This window comes from Phasianus colchicus, chromosome 8 (assembly GCF_987193195.1).
Source record: "Phasianus colchicus chromosome 8, bPhaCol1.hap1.1, whole genome shotgun sequence".
Lineage (NCBI taxonomy): Eukaryota > Metazoa > Chordata > Aves > Galliformes > Phasianidae > Phasianus > Phasianus colchicus.
This window is the reverse complement of record NC_143443.1, coordinates 3623537-3640040: the sequence shown is the minus strand read 5'-3', so window position 1 is coordinate 3640040 and position 16504 is coordinate 3623537. Positions and strand designations below refer to the sequence as shown.

At 41.1% G+C, this 16504-nt stretch overlaps 1 protein-coding gene across 4 annotated transcripts in view; it reads right to left on the bottom strand.

Annotated features, from left to right (window-relative positions):
- The window catches only part of LOC116234791 (uncharacterized), a 28243-nt gene that overhangs the window by 8533 nt on the left and 3206 nt on the right, over positions 1–16504 (bottom strand). For 2 of the 4 annotated variants that reach the window (XM_090144735.1, XM_090144736.1), the window contains exons 2-11: positions 15899–15925; positions 12876–13218; positions 10416–10532; positions 9428–9669; positions 4978–5143; positions 3590–3686; positions 2676–2751; positions 1739–1864; positions 432–599; positions 82–139 (exon numbers count right to left, since the gene is read on the bottom strand). In XM_090144735.1, the coding sequence (XP_090000861.1) occupies positions 82–139; positions 432–599; positions 1739–1864; positions 2676–2751; positions 3590–3686; positions 4978–5143; positions 9428–9669; positions 10416–10532; positions 12876–13218; positions 15899–15925 (1420 nt within the window). The remainder of the gene's footprint in view (positions 1–81; positions 140–431; positions 600–1738; positions 1865–2675; positions 2752–3589; positions 3687–4977; positions 5144–9427; positions 9670–10415; positions 10533–12875; positions 13219–15898; positions 15926–16504) is intronic. The other 2 variants (XM_090144737.1, XM_090144738.1) reach the window with 1 other exon arrangement.

Sequence of the window (16504 nt, the reverse complement as noted above, 5' to 3'; positions counted from 1 at the left end):
GGCTTCTCTGGTATCTAGATACCAGAATAAGCAAGGGGATGTCAGCACTGCAAGAGGGCCTGGAATTCCACGTCATCTTACCTCAACACTGAAGAGCTCAGATGTCACAAATGTGCGTTCTTGTCTGATATCCAAAACTCTAGATGAAATAAGGGATAAGGTAAGCGATAAGTTACAGATAACAGCAAACTTTTGTTATTACAAAATTATTTTTGTGTTTGGACAGCAGCTGTTTTTGCAGCTTTTTGAGTTAGGCACTTATTCCATGCTCCAGAGGTTATTTTACATAGGAAAAAAAATGAAGTATTTTACTTTTTCTGAAATGTAACACAGAAAACACGGATTAATTAGTAACCTGTACTCTTGCCTCCAGAGTACATTTAGAAACACGATCCTTTGTGCTCCATTTCACTTCTATCAGTCTGATTTACCTTGCTTCCTCCCGAGCCAAAACCTCCAGTAGCTTTGAAACATCTGCTGGGCAGTCAGAAAGCACCAGGGAAAACCTGCACACTCTGCTCTCAAGGGCCAGGGCACGAGCAATGCATTGCTGCAGTAAATGTAAGTCCACATTTCCACTGCATATAGCAATTGCCACTCTGAAAGAGGAGAGAAAACAGGATTCTCTATTAGCTTTTCTCTGCTGAAGAGTCATAAATCACAGACACTGAATTCAACGTCAGCTGAGCATCTGCAGGGACCACTCTTTCATAAACTTATATTGCATTTCAGTGGGGCTCAGCCCTCTGTGTCAGCTGTGCACGGGGTACAGGACCCTTTGGAGCCCTACTGTCTGAAACCACTTTTATTTCACAATGTCTTTGTTGATTTATTTCTGTTAGCAGTAATTAGATGGACGATTCTAGATCTATTTCAAATTTAAAAAATGCAACAGCATTTTCACTTGCAAAGAGAGTCTCAGATTCTTAACAGTTAGATGTCGTGCATGGTCTACGCTTTCTGTAAGCATTAATTAAATTCATCTCAAACTTGCAAAATGAATAGAGAAATGTTTGAAGGGCAAGTGGAGAGCCACATGGTTATGTGATAACCTGCAGAGCCAGTCCTGTGCACTTTCCCTCTTATTTCAGCTGTGCTGAATTGAACTTTGTTGTCAGACCCTGTCAGCCTTTTCTGGGAAACTGCCTCAGTGGTATTTCAACACATCATTCTGTGCAATGGAAATTTTATCTTGTCTTGAGTGTACGTACATTTAAACACACTGCAGACTACACCCTGAGTTGGGGCCTCAAGCTGCTTAAGTCCTAAGTGCTGAAGCTTAGATGTAAGGAAGGAGGTTTACTTAATGCTGAGCACAAGGGTAATAATCCCAGTGACCGTCTGGGCAGGAGTTCCTGGGGCTGGAAGGCAGGTGTCACCCAGTGACTGCAGATGACAGCCTGGCTCGCTTACTCTCATGGCAAAGACCCACTGCAAACCATTGACTTCCATAAGTGGGATGAGAAAAAGAAACAAGTTGACAAGCCAAACTGGAGCTGTACACAACTGCCTTTTTCCCCATCATTTTGAGAATATAGGAAAGTGATTTGTCTGGTGTCCAGACCGACATCTGTCTTGTTCAGCACAGTCTTATGACCCATGAATAGTATCTTCAGCCTGAAGTAGGTGTATGAGATGAGAGCACTGGCTGCTCAAGGCCAGCAATGATCACTCCTCCATTTCCCATCATGACAGCACTCAGCTCCCTATGAAGCCCTGTTTGCAATAACTGCTGTACCTTTTACCCTTCAACTCAGGCAGCTTCCCAGCAACCAGTGCTGCAAGTCCAATGGCCCCTTCTGCATCAACTGTGGCTCGCTCATACTCCAGCAATCTCAGCATTGAAATGAGGACGTCCTCCTCGCTGAGGGGCAAAAAGTGATGTTAAAACGAAACAAAACAAAACAGATAAAACAAATAGCAACCAAGAAATGAATCAAGGGATTCCTTTAGCCCTGCTGAGAACATAATGATCTCACTGCAGTGTTATAGCAAGCTGCGTTGCTGGAAATGAGTGGAGAGTCTTATTATTAACTATGATTATTTTTATTATTATTATTAACAATAAATAAATAATTATTGTTGTTTATACGATTAATATAAATACATAAAAATAAACATAGACATAATAATTATTAAAGGTCAGGGAGATACATATATATATATATTTTTTACTAGATCCATTATGCTAACTATATCCCAGTAAGTAAATGCAGTCTTCAAACTTGGCAAAGATTGGGGAGAGTTCTGCCAAAGGCTGCTTTCAATTGGTGCAAAATGCAACAAGAACACAGAAGGTTTTCACCCAGAGGGTGGTGAAACACTGTTCACAGGTTGCCCAAGGAGGCTGTGGATGCCCCATCCCTGGAGGCATTCAAGGCCAGGCTGGATGTGGCTCTGGGCAGCCTGGGCTGCTGGCTGGTGACCCTGCACATAGCAGGGGGTTGGAACCAGGTGATCATTGTGGTCCTTTTCAACCCAGGCCATTCTAAGATTCTATGAAGAACAAGTTCTACACCCAGAGCACAAGAGATTAGCAACAAGCAAAGAGTTTTGGCCAAAGGGGTCGGATACATGAAATCAGGCTCGCTATCTCTGGTGTCAGCAACAGCATATTTGTCATATGCAGCAATGCTCCCATAATATTATCTATTTCACTTTTTTTCTTCACCTACCTCACAGCAACAACCTTATCCACAAGCTTCCCAGTCAGCTGCAAAGAGTTGCTGCCAAAGCAAAGTCCGCTCACATCTGCAAATTTTAAAATACAAAAATATGAAGCTGGCTGCTCTAGAAAAGTTTAACATATTTTAGAGTCCAGACATTGTTTTATTTCCTTGATGAGCGCAGCACATTGCTATTCGACGATCTCAGGTTGCTTGATATTTATATTTGACAGACACCTCCCAGGAAGATTTTGCCATTTGGGACCACGTTATGAAAACCTCCTCAGTGCACAGTGAGTCCTCAATCAGAGAAGAACCACTCAGAGCAGTACTGGGTTTGCAGCCACATCAGGACAGCCAGCAAAGGAGCACAAGGACAGGCAGAACTTCCCGAGTTATGTGATTTGGTTATAAACCCTCCATTTAACCTACAGCTTTGGGGGATTTGAACATCAGGTAAACAGGATATGCTTAATTTGCTTAAGACCTGAGTGTTTCTTATGCAAATTATACGGAAGCAACTGAATTGTTTATAAACACTGTTATTCTGAAAGCAGCTTTGCTAGTCTAAATATTGAGGTACCAGATCTTTCTGGCTTATTTATAAATTAGTCTTTTACACAAGAGCTTCCCCATTGTCTTCATTGGCTCAGGCATTGTGTGTGAGCACAGCAGTCAGATAAACACTCTCATATTTGTAAAGTGTTCCCCAAACATTTCGGATACTGCAAAAAAGAAGAAGTACTGCACCTCAGAAAGGTATGTCAGAAGCTGCTTTTACAGCATGAACTGAATTCTGACTCTTCAGAAAAGGTTTTATTTAATTATATTTAAAGTGATTCAGTTGGAAAAGACCATGATGAGGTCGGTGAAATCAATTTTAGCCTTTATTTCACATCCAAAAGAAGAACCCATTTTCTCACCTCCATAAAAGTGATGGTTGTTGCAAGCCTGGTCTTCAGCTGGGTGGCCAGCCTTCAGGGACTGCTGCAATACAGGAAAGCTTTCAGATTCAACCCCCTGGAGAAGGCAAACAGCATTTTTTAGTGTTCAAGTTATGACAGAAGCCACTGTCAAAGTCAACTCCAAAAAATCTATGCCACATTTCTTCTTAGAATCAGCACTATTGCAATTTGAAATTCACTCATATTCTAAATGTACATTCGCTTTTCTATGTAGTTTAAATTTAAAAAGGGATGGGAAATATTTTTAGAACAAATTTCCATAGAAATTTCAGACTGAATTGAAATTGAGTACAAAATTCAAAAAGCTTTTCATCTTCCTAAGCATTTCGTTTTTCGATAAGAACAAAAGACACAGATGATGATAATGTGAAAGTCAATCTCGTTGCCATGCACGGGATGATGCATGGATACTGAGGAGTAAAGGTGAGCAGGGGGTGGAATTGGTTTCAGTATTTTAAGAAATCCTTCACAGAAAATGTTGATTGGAAAATAAATATTGATTGAGCATGTTATTTCACAGCTGTGAAATATCCATTTCGTGATTAGTATAAAGCTCCTCATTTTTTTATCCTACCTTTTTATCTCATTCCTCATCACTTTTGAAGTAGGTGAAAAAAATATGTTTGAAAAGAATACGTTGAAAAGCCTGATGATTAAATTAATTACTGTCACCTTCTACAAATGGAGATTCCATTAATCCACAATGTCAAATACATCCATAAATTACAGCAGCAGAACTTCCTAGATGTAAGTCCACAGCACTGTCATAATCAGGACAGCAATGCTACATTATGGATCTTTAGAATCATAGGATGGCCTGGGTTGAAAAGGACCACAATGACCATCTGGTTCCAACCCCCTGCTATGTGCAGGTCACCAACCACCATCCCAGGCTGCCCAGAGCCACATCCAGCCTGGCCTTGAATGCCTGCAGGGATGGGGCATCCACAGCCTCCTTGGGCAACCTGCTTCACCACCCTAATGAGTGACAAATGTCCTCCTTAGAGTGACAAACTTCCTCCTTCCTCCTTTACATTCCTCTTGAGCACTTTGAACTGTGGTATCCTAAGGGTCCAACTTTTCCAGTAAGAGATCAATCCAAAACACAGAACTGGATTCCGTGTGCTTTGGAAGAACCTTCTGAAATATCTTAAATCCAGCCAGAAGGCAGGTGGCTGCAAGACTCTCAGGCCCATCTTGCAGGGAAAGGCCATGGCCACAGGGAGCACCCATCCCCAGCATAGGCAGTCCATGCCAGCAGATCACTATATTCCAGTGCCTTTGGAAATAAAAATCTGGCAAAAGCTACCAAAAATGCAACTCTTGCTAAGCGAGAGCAAACTTACAATGACAGAAATACGTGGGTTGAGGTGCTTTAGTGCAGCAGCAGAGCCCGCCAGCAAGCCGCAGTGGCCTCCTGCAGGGAAAATCACTGCATCCAGCTTGGGCACCTGCTCGTACATCTCCAGCCCCATGGTGCCCAGGCCCGACAGGTACACAGCACTGTCCTCCCTGTGGGAAGGAAAGGCACAGATCAGCAGGGATGTAGGAAAAGCATCCGAGGAAACGCACAGTGAAGCCAGGAGTTGATGTGGTTGTAACACGCTTTGTGAAGAGTCATGTTCTCTACCAGATGGATGTGTTGTGTCATTGAGAGAGGAGCAAAATCAAAATGTGGGGGGAAAAAAACATAAATTGATGACAAAGGAAAACCCTACAAAAAACAGGCACAAGTGCTGTAGGTATAGCCAGGTCAGCAAGTGCTTCAAGTCACCTGAATCTCTGCATCTGGGCCTAGTAGGGGTGCTAGTTATCACATAGGAATGGGTCCTACAATTCCAACAGTAAACAGAATGTGTAGCACAGTCTGGCCCTGGGTAGGCTTTCCAAATAGCATTTAGGCTGAAGAGCCCATCTCTCTGTTGTTATCAGTATCAGGGATTTACAGAGCTGGTAAAGAGATAAATCATTTTTCTATCGTCATCGTTTCTTAAGTTTTATGAATTCTGAATGTTGTGGCCAAAACTAAAAGCAAAGTCTGAAAAGAAGTTCTTTTTCTCTTTTAAGTAGAAGTGCACATCCATTATAAATGGGAATTGTTATGAAATTCAAGCAGTTGTTTTTTTGCAGATACCAGACTGCTCCAGAATTCAGTCTTTTCACAGACCAGGGCCAGTATCTGATGCTTTCCCATTGCTCTGGAATAGCTAATGAAAAGATAAGCAATGCATTTGTCTGCCAAAACTCTCACAAGCAAAACACTTCCACACAAAGGTAATTTAATGAGCAGAATAAGGACAGACAGAGCCAAAACACTGAAAAAATGTCCACTGTGCAGACATATGATTTACTTGGATCTGTTTCTAAAAAGATGTTTTGGACTTCATTTAGATGTTGGCAATGCTGAAAATGTAGGATGATATAGGACAGAGTCAAGAAATTACAGAGGAACCAGCAACTGAACTCTTGAATTTATTGTGTTTATCAAAATACTTAAGGAGCTCTCTTACTCTTTTCTATACGTAACAAAATTTTTGTAAATATTATTGCCTCCTGATTTATTTACTTCTTTTCTGGGTTATTCACCAATAAGATTCAGAACTTATTCACAAATAAGATTGCAGTTGTCCCTGCAATTCTGGGGACTTGCAAAGATGAATTAAGATATGGAATACTTGATTTACAAGCAGAACTGCTCTAACTAAAAACTGTTTCCAAAGGAGAGTGTTTTGTACATAAAGATTGATTAGACGTGGGTGGTTCAGATGATCATGGGTTTTTTACTAATATCTAATTAGAATACCAGTTCAGCCTTAAGTTTCTTGTAATAAAATGGGTGTTTTTATTTGCACTGTGATTGATAACTTGCTCTTTTAGTATCACATTGAAGGAAAGGCAATGAAGAAGAGCAGATAATTTCAAAGACGATATATTCAAACGTGTATTTGTGAGTGACAGCTAGAAATCTGGCCCTTTGCCATCTGAAACACGAAACATATCAATAATCAAAATAGGCTGCCAGGCTGCAGATTGACAATGAAATTCTGACTTGGTAGTTAGCAGGTTCTGATGAAGGTCTCCAAAACTACCTGCTGCCCTCCTTAGAGAGGTAGGCTAACCAAACCAGAAGGGAGCTAGGAGATCCGATTGGTATTTGGATAAGGAATCACATGAGAAAAAAATTGGACTCCCAAGGAAGGAAGGTGCGTAATTCACTGTGGCACCCTAATATCTCACAAATCAATCATTCTCACATCATCCCAAAGGTACTCTGTGATTTATTGGCAATCTTTGGATTATAGTTATAGTAAGGCCCTGACTGAGCACCTACAGAAACTGGAAATCCTGTGTTACCTGAGCAGCAATTATGTAGACTTCATGACCGAATTCCATCTTGGAAAATCACATTTCCTTCCTGGAATTTTACAGGAAGTTACAACTGGATGAAAAATTCCCTCTCCTAATTCAACAGCTGCATGCTCATTTTCATAACACTGCATTTTAATTGCACTCAAGAAATGGGATGAACTGACATGGACACACCCAACTACAGGACATTACGTGCACAGGTGAGACTTAAGAGAGGCACGTAATGCCTGCTTCAGAAAGGAAAGGAGGAACTGCTGGTTAAGGAGATGAGAGAATCCACAAAGGCACTTTTCTCTATCCCAGCGGTATTGCAACAAGCCTGATCAATAAATACATTGCATCTCTTGGATCTCATCTGCTTACCCTAGAAGAGGACAGGGTCCTGGATGGTTGTAGTTGTTTTCAGTATTCACTTCTTACTTACATTTTTTTTTTCTCTCCTATATTCAGTGAGCAATAAATAAAGAAAACAAACCCACCAGCTTGCCTTGTGTGGGAATGCTTTTAGTATGTGGAAAAGCATTACTGTGATTTTTTAGGTATCAAAGGCTAATGTTGCTGGGGATGCTAGGCAAACTACAATTAAAGTAAAATAAAATTTCATTTCAGAACTTCCATCCTAAAGCAGAAGGATGGCTGGTCTTTTACAGGCAGCTTTGGCAAGTGGTGGTGAATATGTGGCAGAAACACTGAAGATGACTTCTATCCATACATGCACTTGTCTCTCTGGGAAAATGCTCCCAGTCTATTCCTAACAAAATGTGGCTCACAACTCCAAGGTTGTTATGTTTTTTTGTTGTTGTTGCTATCTTTCAAGGTTATTATTTTTTTTTCCCTTCAGATTGTGAAAAAACTCATCTGCGAAGAGAAATGTTTTAATTAAACATAGTGATAGATTGGATAGCTACTTCTTACTACTTGAAACAGAATAAATCAGTGTTTTGACATTATCAATCATAATGTCATTTAGAACTCATCAATGCCAGATGATTTACACATACTGTCCCTGGAATTGCACGTGCCCAGAAAATATTGCCCTTACATAACACAAATAATTATTTGGGTAGGAGGTGAAGATTAAACACGAAATTACAATACAACAATTACCTATTATGTGCAAATGCAATAGCTGATGCAAGCCAGCTGGGAGTTTTTCAATGCACTGATTGAAAAACATCTGTCAGGAATTTGGAAATCACAAGATTATGGAAAGCTGTGGTTTCTCAAGAACGACATGACTGGTTTTAAAATTCAGTGGAGTCTAGGGTACCTTCCTTGCAAGTCTCAGTCCGAGGAAAGGCTGTGCCCATGGCAACAGCTGATGCACACCAACCAGCCCTGTGATCTCCAGCTGCCAGCAGAGCTCACTGTGCAGCTGTAGAGTACAGTTCTTCATATTGCTTTCCCAATGAACCAGTTAGGAAAGAATTAAGGACTCTCTACATCTTGTTCATTCTGGAATCCTCCTCTTTCCCAGCAGTATCACCCATTATCACTGTGTTTGTTGCAGTAGGGCTAACAGCCCAAGGGAGCAGGCTCTCACTGCAGCAGCTGTATGAACTCACAGTGGTGGACAAAGCCTTGCAGCCTACACAAAGGCAGCGATGGCCTGGGTGTGAGACTGCAGCTCAGGGCATCAGAGGGAGCTGTGTCACGATAGGGATCCACCCCTCTGCCCTTTCAATGATCTTACTTCAAAAAAGCTTAGAAGAAAGAAAACTGAAAGCAAAGGCAGAAGAGATTGCAAAGAGAAAAGGAAGAAAAGGGACGCTGAACCAGTTCTAAATAATTCTACCTCTTGTTCTAACTGCATTTTTATTAGACCTGGCTTATTGCATGACTTCAAATAGCTCACAAACTCCTTTTTATAATTAACTACTTCGACTTATAGTCATCTTTAGCTACTTTAAGCAGCCTCCTAATGAGTTTCTTTCAAGGAAAAAACAGATTTGTCAAGTCACACAAGATGTTCTGCAGCATTAATCTCTTGCTCTACCCTACACTCCCAAACCCGTTGTGTTTAAGGTTAACTTTAACCCACCTTACTCCTGAGAGAGAGACCAAAAACAGACACAAGGCTCAGTGCGCATTGACATGTTTCATAAAGATTTAACATACACCTGTAATTTTATATAAATATAAATATATACACAAACACACAAGATTTATCCATATATTCATCCCATGAAGTTCCTGATCAGGAAGTTTCCGTAACCTTGGGAAAATGGAAGGCACCTCATTTTGGTTTCCATTCCAAAGTGTTACAGAAAGATTTACTGTTTGCATCTTAGAAAATATAAGTACCTCAGTTATAGGAGCCTTCTGATGATATATGAGCAAATGTTAAGTTACTGACAACTAATCAAACCACTTTTTTTTTAATCTAATGTGCTATGGTCTTTCTAAACAAGCTGATTTCCCACTTACTCTTCCAGGTAGAGATAACCATTTTCCTGTGCCAGCCTTCTTGCATGCATCTGGGAGTCCTTAGCTGTAGTGCCATAGGATATAACCATGGCACCGTACTCACGGCACATTTTCACTCTGGCAGGGGAAGTGCTGGTTGACATGATGACAAACACTGGGATACGAAGCTCTGAGGCATGGTAAGCGACAGCCATGGAAAAGTTCCCATCTGAAGCCACAATCACTCCCTTCCTTTGCTGATCCTAAAAACAGAGAAAAATTTAATGCACATTATGCAGTGTCACCAACTTGTCTCATATATTTCTTGATCAGCCTAGTGGTCTGAGATTTTTCTATTAGAAGTTCTCTTTTCCTCTGCTGTCTAATAATCTTACGGTATTATGGAACAGTACACACACCTGAGGTGATTTTAAGACACAGAACTAAGACAGCATAAGATCAGTCCCTGTTCCTGGGTTGAGATCCTTCTCATCATCCACTTGATTTCGTCGTCACTTCAAATCTGGTGGTTTCAGTGTATCAGAACACGTACACCTATAAGCAATCCCACTAAACGTCACAGGAAAACAGAAGGTTGCACTTTGCCAATTATTCTGTCAAACATTTTAAGCACTTCACCAGTGGATTGGCTATGCATAAGTAAGGCATTCACCCAGAGGGTGGTGAGGCACTGGAACAGGTTGCCCAAGGAGGCTGTGGATGCCCCATCCCTGCAGGCATTCAAGGCCAGGCTGGATGTGGCTCTGGGCAGCCTGGTCTGCTGGTTGGCCACCCTGCACATAGCAGGGGGTTGAAACCAGATGGTCATTGTGGTCCTTTTCAACGCAGGCCATTTTATGATTCTATGATTTGCAGACGTATCTATGTTGTTTAAACCAGTGGTGCAAAAGTCGAGAAGCACCACAGGTAAAGTTGAATTGTGTTTGATTGCTGTGAAACAGAACAAATCTATTTATTTTTATACCACTTTATGACACTTTTGTTATACCTGAGGCAGTGATGACAGAAGATAAAGCACGCCACGTTCCTTCACTGATCCCGTGTACTGGAGGAACTCTTTCTTTAGGTAGATGTCAACTCCATACAGCTTGGATAGCCTGGAGTACTGGGGAACAGAAATATGATTATTGTGGTGATGGACCTGAAAATAAGAAGAACCTTGGATGCCCCATTGAGGCAGGTATATGACTGCTGTGCAGGATGTCCAAAAAGTGAATTCACAAAATCCTGTGCTAGGCTAGGAGCTCCCACTTGGTTCTCCCTGTGAAAATCAGGCTGCAGAGTTGAAGGAAATTGCTTTGGAAACTAAGAGGATAGCAGTTCCTAACCTAAACACCCTAAATTATAGGGACTGCTTAAGCAAAACAGGAGAGCACTGGACATGAAATGCTGCTTTACTGGATCTCACCAGTTCTACTGTTTCTGTTTTTTAGAGCATCTTGGATTCTACAGTAAGGAAAAAGGATTTGAGGAGACGAATCCTGTGACTTTGTGCAATTGCTGCTTCCTACATTTAAAATGCACATTACTCACAGAAGTGGTATACTTCAGATATGTCTTTTTTTTAAGTGTTGATAGCCAACATTTTAACTCTTCAAGTTATCTTTTTCTGCTTTTTTTTAATGGGCTTTTTTACGTGACATAAATACAACAGTTATTTCTATCAATGGAGGTGTCCATCTGTACTCACCTGTAGCGACCCAATGTGTGACCTTGTAAGACTCACTGACCCACCCTCTAACTTTTCCCTTTTGTAACCTTGCCTTATCTAGGGACCACAGGTACCAAGCCTGAGGTACAACACAGCACAGTGTTAGCTTCTGCTTGGCATCCATAAAACCAACACAAAACAACACAGAAGCTCCTATCTCAGGACCCAAATTAATGTCCAATTCAATTCTCAACCCTTGCTTCCCTTTACTTAGAGCTCTGTAACACCTGTTATGACCATGCATCATGCCATGTCTCAGCATCAGGCAGACTGCTACACGAGGATCCAGGAGGATGCTTCACTCATGGTACTGCCTGGAGTTTAGGAACCAGGATGCAAAGGGTTTGTCTGTTCAGTTAATTGAGTGAGTTCTAGTCAAACTTGCTTCTTTATGCAAAATGAGCTCTGAAAGTGGCTCTTACCTCCCACTCAGGAGTTCTATTTAAGGTGTTTAAGTTAAGGGGCAGAGCTGCCTGAAAGCAACTGTGAATCGGCCCAAGAGAACTTCACTGCCTGTGAGTAGGAGCACTGTCAGTGTATGAGGAGCTCCACATCACACAGATGCCTCTGCAGGGACAGAAGATGGGCTCCACGGTTCACACTCCTTTTCTCACACTGTGTGTAGAGCAGGAGCCATGCTTAGGGAGCAATTAGGTGGCCTGGGAGTTAGGACTGAGGTACAGATCCCACTGCTTGTGAGCTGTTGGTCGGACCCATCCAAGCAGGGGGTGTAAATGAGTCCTGCAGTGAGCATGTGGCCAAGACTACCCTTAATCAGGGAACTGAGCCAAACCAAAAACAACAAAAAAACCTACTGAAAATCATTATGATACCTCTGGATCAGGCACCATCAGTGTTGTGAACTGCAGACCCAACTGACCTGCACCCACAGACTGCCAGCCCCAGATAGGGGCTCACACATCACGTTCCCTTTTCCACGCAGGCCAGAAAGACAAGTGACAGCTGCTGAGGCCAGTGGTGTGCCCAGGAAGACATCCCTGCAGAGTGACTTGGGGCTGCTCTGCTCAGCTGCCACTTAGCAAAGACTCTCCTTCCCCACAGCAGGAAAAAAAGGAGATCAGCCAAACAGTGCCTACAGCCACCTTCCTGAGGAGCTCCCAACAGCAGAAAGACATCTTGAATCCAATAGGTGAAGTCACTACACCTCTCTTAGGCTTGAACAAATGCTTCTGCATCTACAATGAGAGCGTTCCCATGTGTGTGTTTCTCAATGCCCTTTTGTTTTCTTGAAGAGGCACGTGGCAGAACCACCTGGTCACAATGCAGAGCTCCAGCCTTCCCAGGCTTGCCAGGCCAGGAAGCAATACCTGATCCTTCACACTTCCCAGATGTGTGGGCTTTTTCTAAAACAGACCCTCTCACATGACTCCTTACCCTGACACTAACACAGGGACTCCCAGTAGCAAGAGTTTTTCACCAGGAGCTGATTAAATTTTAGATGATTAAAATAATACCACATTGCATTAAGTCTGTGCCTAATGTGGTTTATCCTTTGTTTACAGGTCACTGCAATCTTGGAGGATTACACTTTGCAGTTAGCACAAACAGGTAAGTAGAAAATGATTACTGACAGTTCACAGCAACTAATATGAACTCAAGTCATCTTACACCAATCTATCTGCTACAGCAAACACTCTTCATTCATTTCTGACCAACTTCTATTAAAAAAAAATGAAAGCACTATTAAGAGAATCTAAAGCCATAAGAATCCCCTACCATGCAAGGGGTTTTCTGAACACCGGACTGGATTTTGAAAGCTGCTGCACTAATGTCTTCGAATCGAATCAGTTTGTTGTGGCTGGACAGGCTGGTCCTGCTGCTTGTCTGAGGGACGAGGGAAAGGGCATCTCTAAGTAACTCCTCATTACGGCTGACTATCTTCATTTCCCACGTCTTCACGTCCCCATTGAGGTAATCCTCCTCAACGAAATCTTTCAGTCTTTCAGGGTTGATTGGGGGTGGCCTCTGCCCAATGTGTCCATTTCTTATTGGCCCATCCTTACAAAGGCGAAGATCACAAAGTGCTGGAGCATCTTGTTTCTTTATTTTACTGTCATCCCTGGAAACAAATAGGAAAGCTTAGATGATTAAAGGCTTGAATTTAGCATTTAAGTTACTCTTCAATCAACTGCACATCTCAGTTGCTCTTTGCAAGCTTCAGATTAGCAGACTAAATTATTAACATCTTCTTAACTATCTTGTAGATGGATTGAAAGCTACTGTGACCAGTCAGTTTTTACTAAAGGCACAGGTGACTTGACATGCAGACAAACTGTGTCATAGCCAACTAAATAGGAAAAATATCATGCTCACTGAATGGGCAGGCAGAAAATACTTGGTCTTTGGAAAAGAGCTGATAGCATACCTGGCCTGCGGATATAACTGTGCAGATAGTATAAGTCTCTCTACATAAAGTAGAAAGAGAAGAATCTCTTGGAAGAGATTATTTTCTAAAAAATAAGCATGGTAAATTATGTCAGAGGTAGACCATAGGCCATAGACAAAAAACATTTACCAGTTTTGCAAAGTAATTTCAATTTAAGCTATGCAGTCATTCATCAGCAGAATGGGTCAAAGCAAACGTTATCCTAATTCTAGAGCAGCAATGTGCATTGTAATAAGTTCATAAAAGAACTTGAAATATATTTAGAAACAGCTGCTTTTTGAGCAATTGTCCTACTTTTAATGGTCTATTTTCTGTGTGTTCCCATAAGCTATGCCTGAAGCTCTGCTTCCTATTACACCTCCAGTTGGTCCCATTGAGGAGTTCACGTAACAATAAGAGCAGCATAAGGGGCTCTTTTCAGTGAGAACTACTGGTGGTAGGTGGATGGTTGGACTGGATGATCTTTTTTTCCAACCTTGGCGTTTCCGTGATTCTGATTCTGTAATATTTGACTCAAGTACTACACTAGTGGCATCAGTCATTCTTAAATCTTCTCTCTCCAAAATGTCCCGTATCAATGCTTATTTTCTAAAACATACAAACAGATCATTTATACAGTTGAAATTTATGTTGACTTCGTGATTTACAACATTGTCCCAAGAGATATCTTAAAGCTGATATATCCAAAGAGCAGACATTGTGTCTGCAAATTAAATAGCGTATCAAGTAGATCTATTCTATGCTTTGCTGCTCATTTCTTCTCGTTTGGGGATTAAGGAGTTGGAACATTTAGTAAGGACGTTTGAGTTGCTGTGTTAGGCCTCGTGCACGTTAGTGAGCTTAATGCAGATACGAGAATCAGATCAAACTGGCTCCTTGTGAACTTCTTATGGCACTGCCCACGGTCTGGAAACCAAATGGGACTATTGCATAAACAACTGTTGTGATGTAAGGGACCACACCTCTGCTAGGAGCTCATATCTGCCATCCGTAACGCCCCCAAAGAAGTCAAACCCTTTTCTACACAGTAGCAGATTACCACTCCAAAAAGAATAGAACATATTTATCTTACTTTTAATTCTCTAATCATGTTATCTAAAGTGTTTAGCAAGCATTAGCAATGAATGATATTATACCCATATATATACCCATATATATATATATACCCATATATATATGGGTTTAAGCATAGAGTGAAATACAAACAGAAAATATAACTTGAGCAAAAACCTATGATTTTTCTAGGTGATTTTTTTTTACTGACTGGAATTTGAAATAAGAAATACGCTCTCACTTTCTCCCAGTGCCTGCTGCAATGAACTACAAAAAGTCTATTAAAAAAATAGGCAAAAGTCCATTGGTAAACCAGGGTTCTGCTAGAAAATTACAGATTAACATCCCCCCATTCTAGTGCCATCAAATGCTTTCCTATCAGTCAATATTAAAAAAAAAAAATCTGGTCCTATTCTGAGATTTCCCTTTTTTTTTTTTTTTAGCAGAACAAAAGAAGATTTTGCAGCAGAGCTCTTGTGAGCATCTGCCAACGTCCCTAATGAAGACAATCTCTTATAACCATTAAAAAAAAAAGTCAAATGTTAAAAATGTATAATCTTTTCAAGCTTGAGACAGTTTTAAAGCACATCTGAAACATTAACATCTCAGCACATCATATGGAAACAATCATCTGTTTGCATCTCAAAGGTCAGCAGCCTCGTTAAGAAAGGAACTTTGTCATTTTATCCTATTTTCTTCGGATTAATATTTTTTCTCCTTCTATGTCTATACTTTTTAGTTACATTGGTGAATGACAGTTCCACCACTGAACCCATCTGGGTGAACACATCTGCTTTCAAACCTACAAGGGAAGCAGCTGTTTTAGTTATGACAATTGATCACAAACAAGCAACCAATACCCTGTTGGGTTAGATATATCTATCTACTCCAACACAGCCCACGAGCTTTGCAAAAGCCACCTCAGTATTCACTTCCTTCACAAGAGCAGCCAATGCCATGCAAATTGCCATGCAATGACATGCAAACACCAACCCATGCCTTCCCATGCACAGCCAGAACACAGCTCCTTGTCCAGTGGTCATGCCCAACAGATGAAAGTCCAGAGTCAATGTAAATACAAACCCTGGCGCTTGAAAACATTGCTCCTTTCAAATGAATTGCTTCTCCTTTTTTGGAGTTTGTTTAGGAAAGTTTTCATGAGAAAGTCTGTTTACCTCCAGCATAAAGCAAATATTCAGCTGGAAAGTTTTGTGACATGGTTAGAGAACATGCCATTTTACCTTTAAAGTGATTAGGAAAAGTAAACATGGAAAAAAAACCCAACAATTTATAAACCTACTTTTTCAGGAACAGCTGCTCAGCATAACTGCAAAAAACAAAAGAGAAGATCCATATGCAGACATTCCACAAATCATTAAGGGACTGGAAGAATTATCATATTTATCAGCAGACAGCTTTAAGCAGTTTAAAGTCTCAAAGCCAATACAAAGACTGTCTGTGCTGAAATGTATTCCTACAGAGATAAAACACAACAACCCAGAATGGAGCTCTATTTCTAGGCTGCTGTCTTGAATACGCTGATATTTTCTCATCAAGTCACACAGCACTGGGGAAAACAAGCTTGGAAAAATAGTAATATTCATCCAACAATGAATTATTAAAAGCAACAAAAATAATGTTTGGAAGATGTAGCACCAAGATATAGCAGTGCTATAACCAACACTACAACAGTCGTCTTCGTTACAGGGAGAAATGAAGACCCGTGCAGCTATGCTGTGATGACAGGACCATTAGAAGTCCTGCTCAGATGAAGCACACACAGATCGAGTTCTTCTGGTTCCCTGTGGGAACAGATCAAACAAGTCAAACGCATTGCCACAGGATGCTATGAGGGGCACTTATCTAAATGGGTTCCTGAAAATACAGTGCAGTTATACGGAGGTCA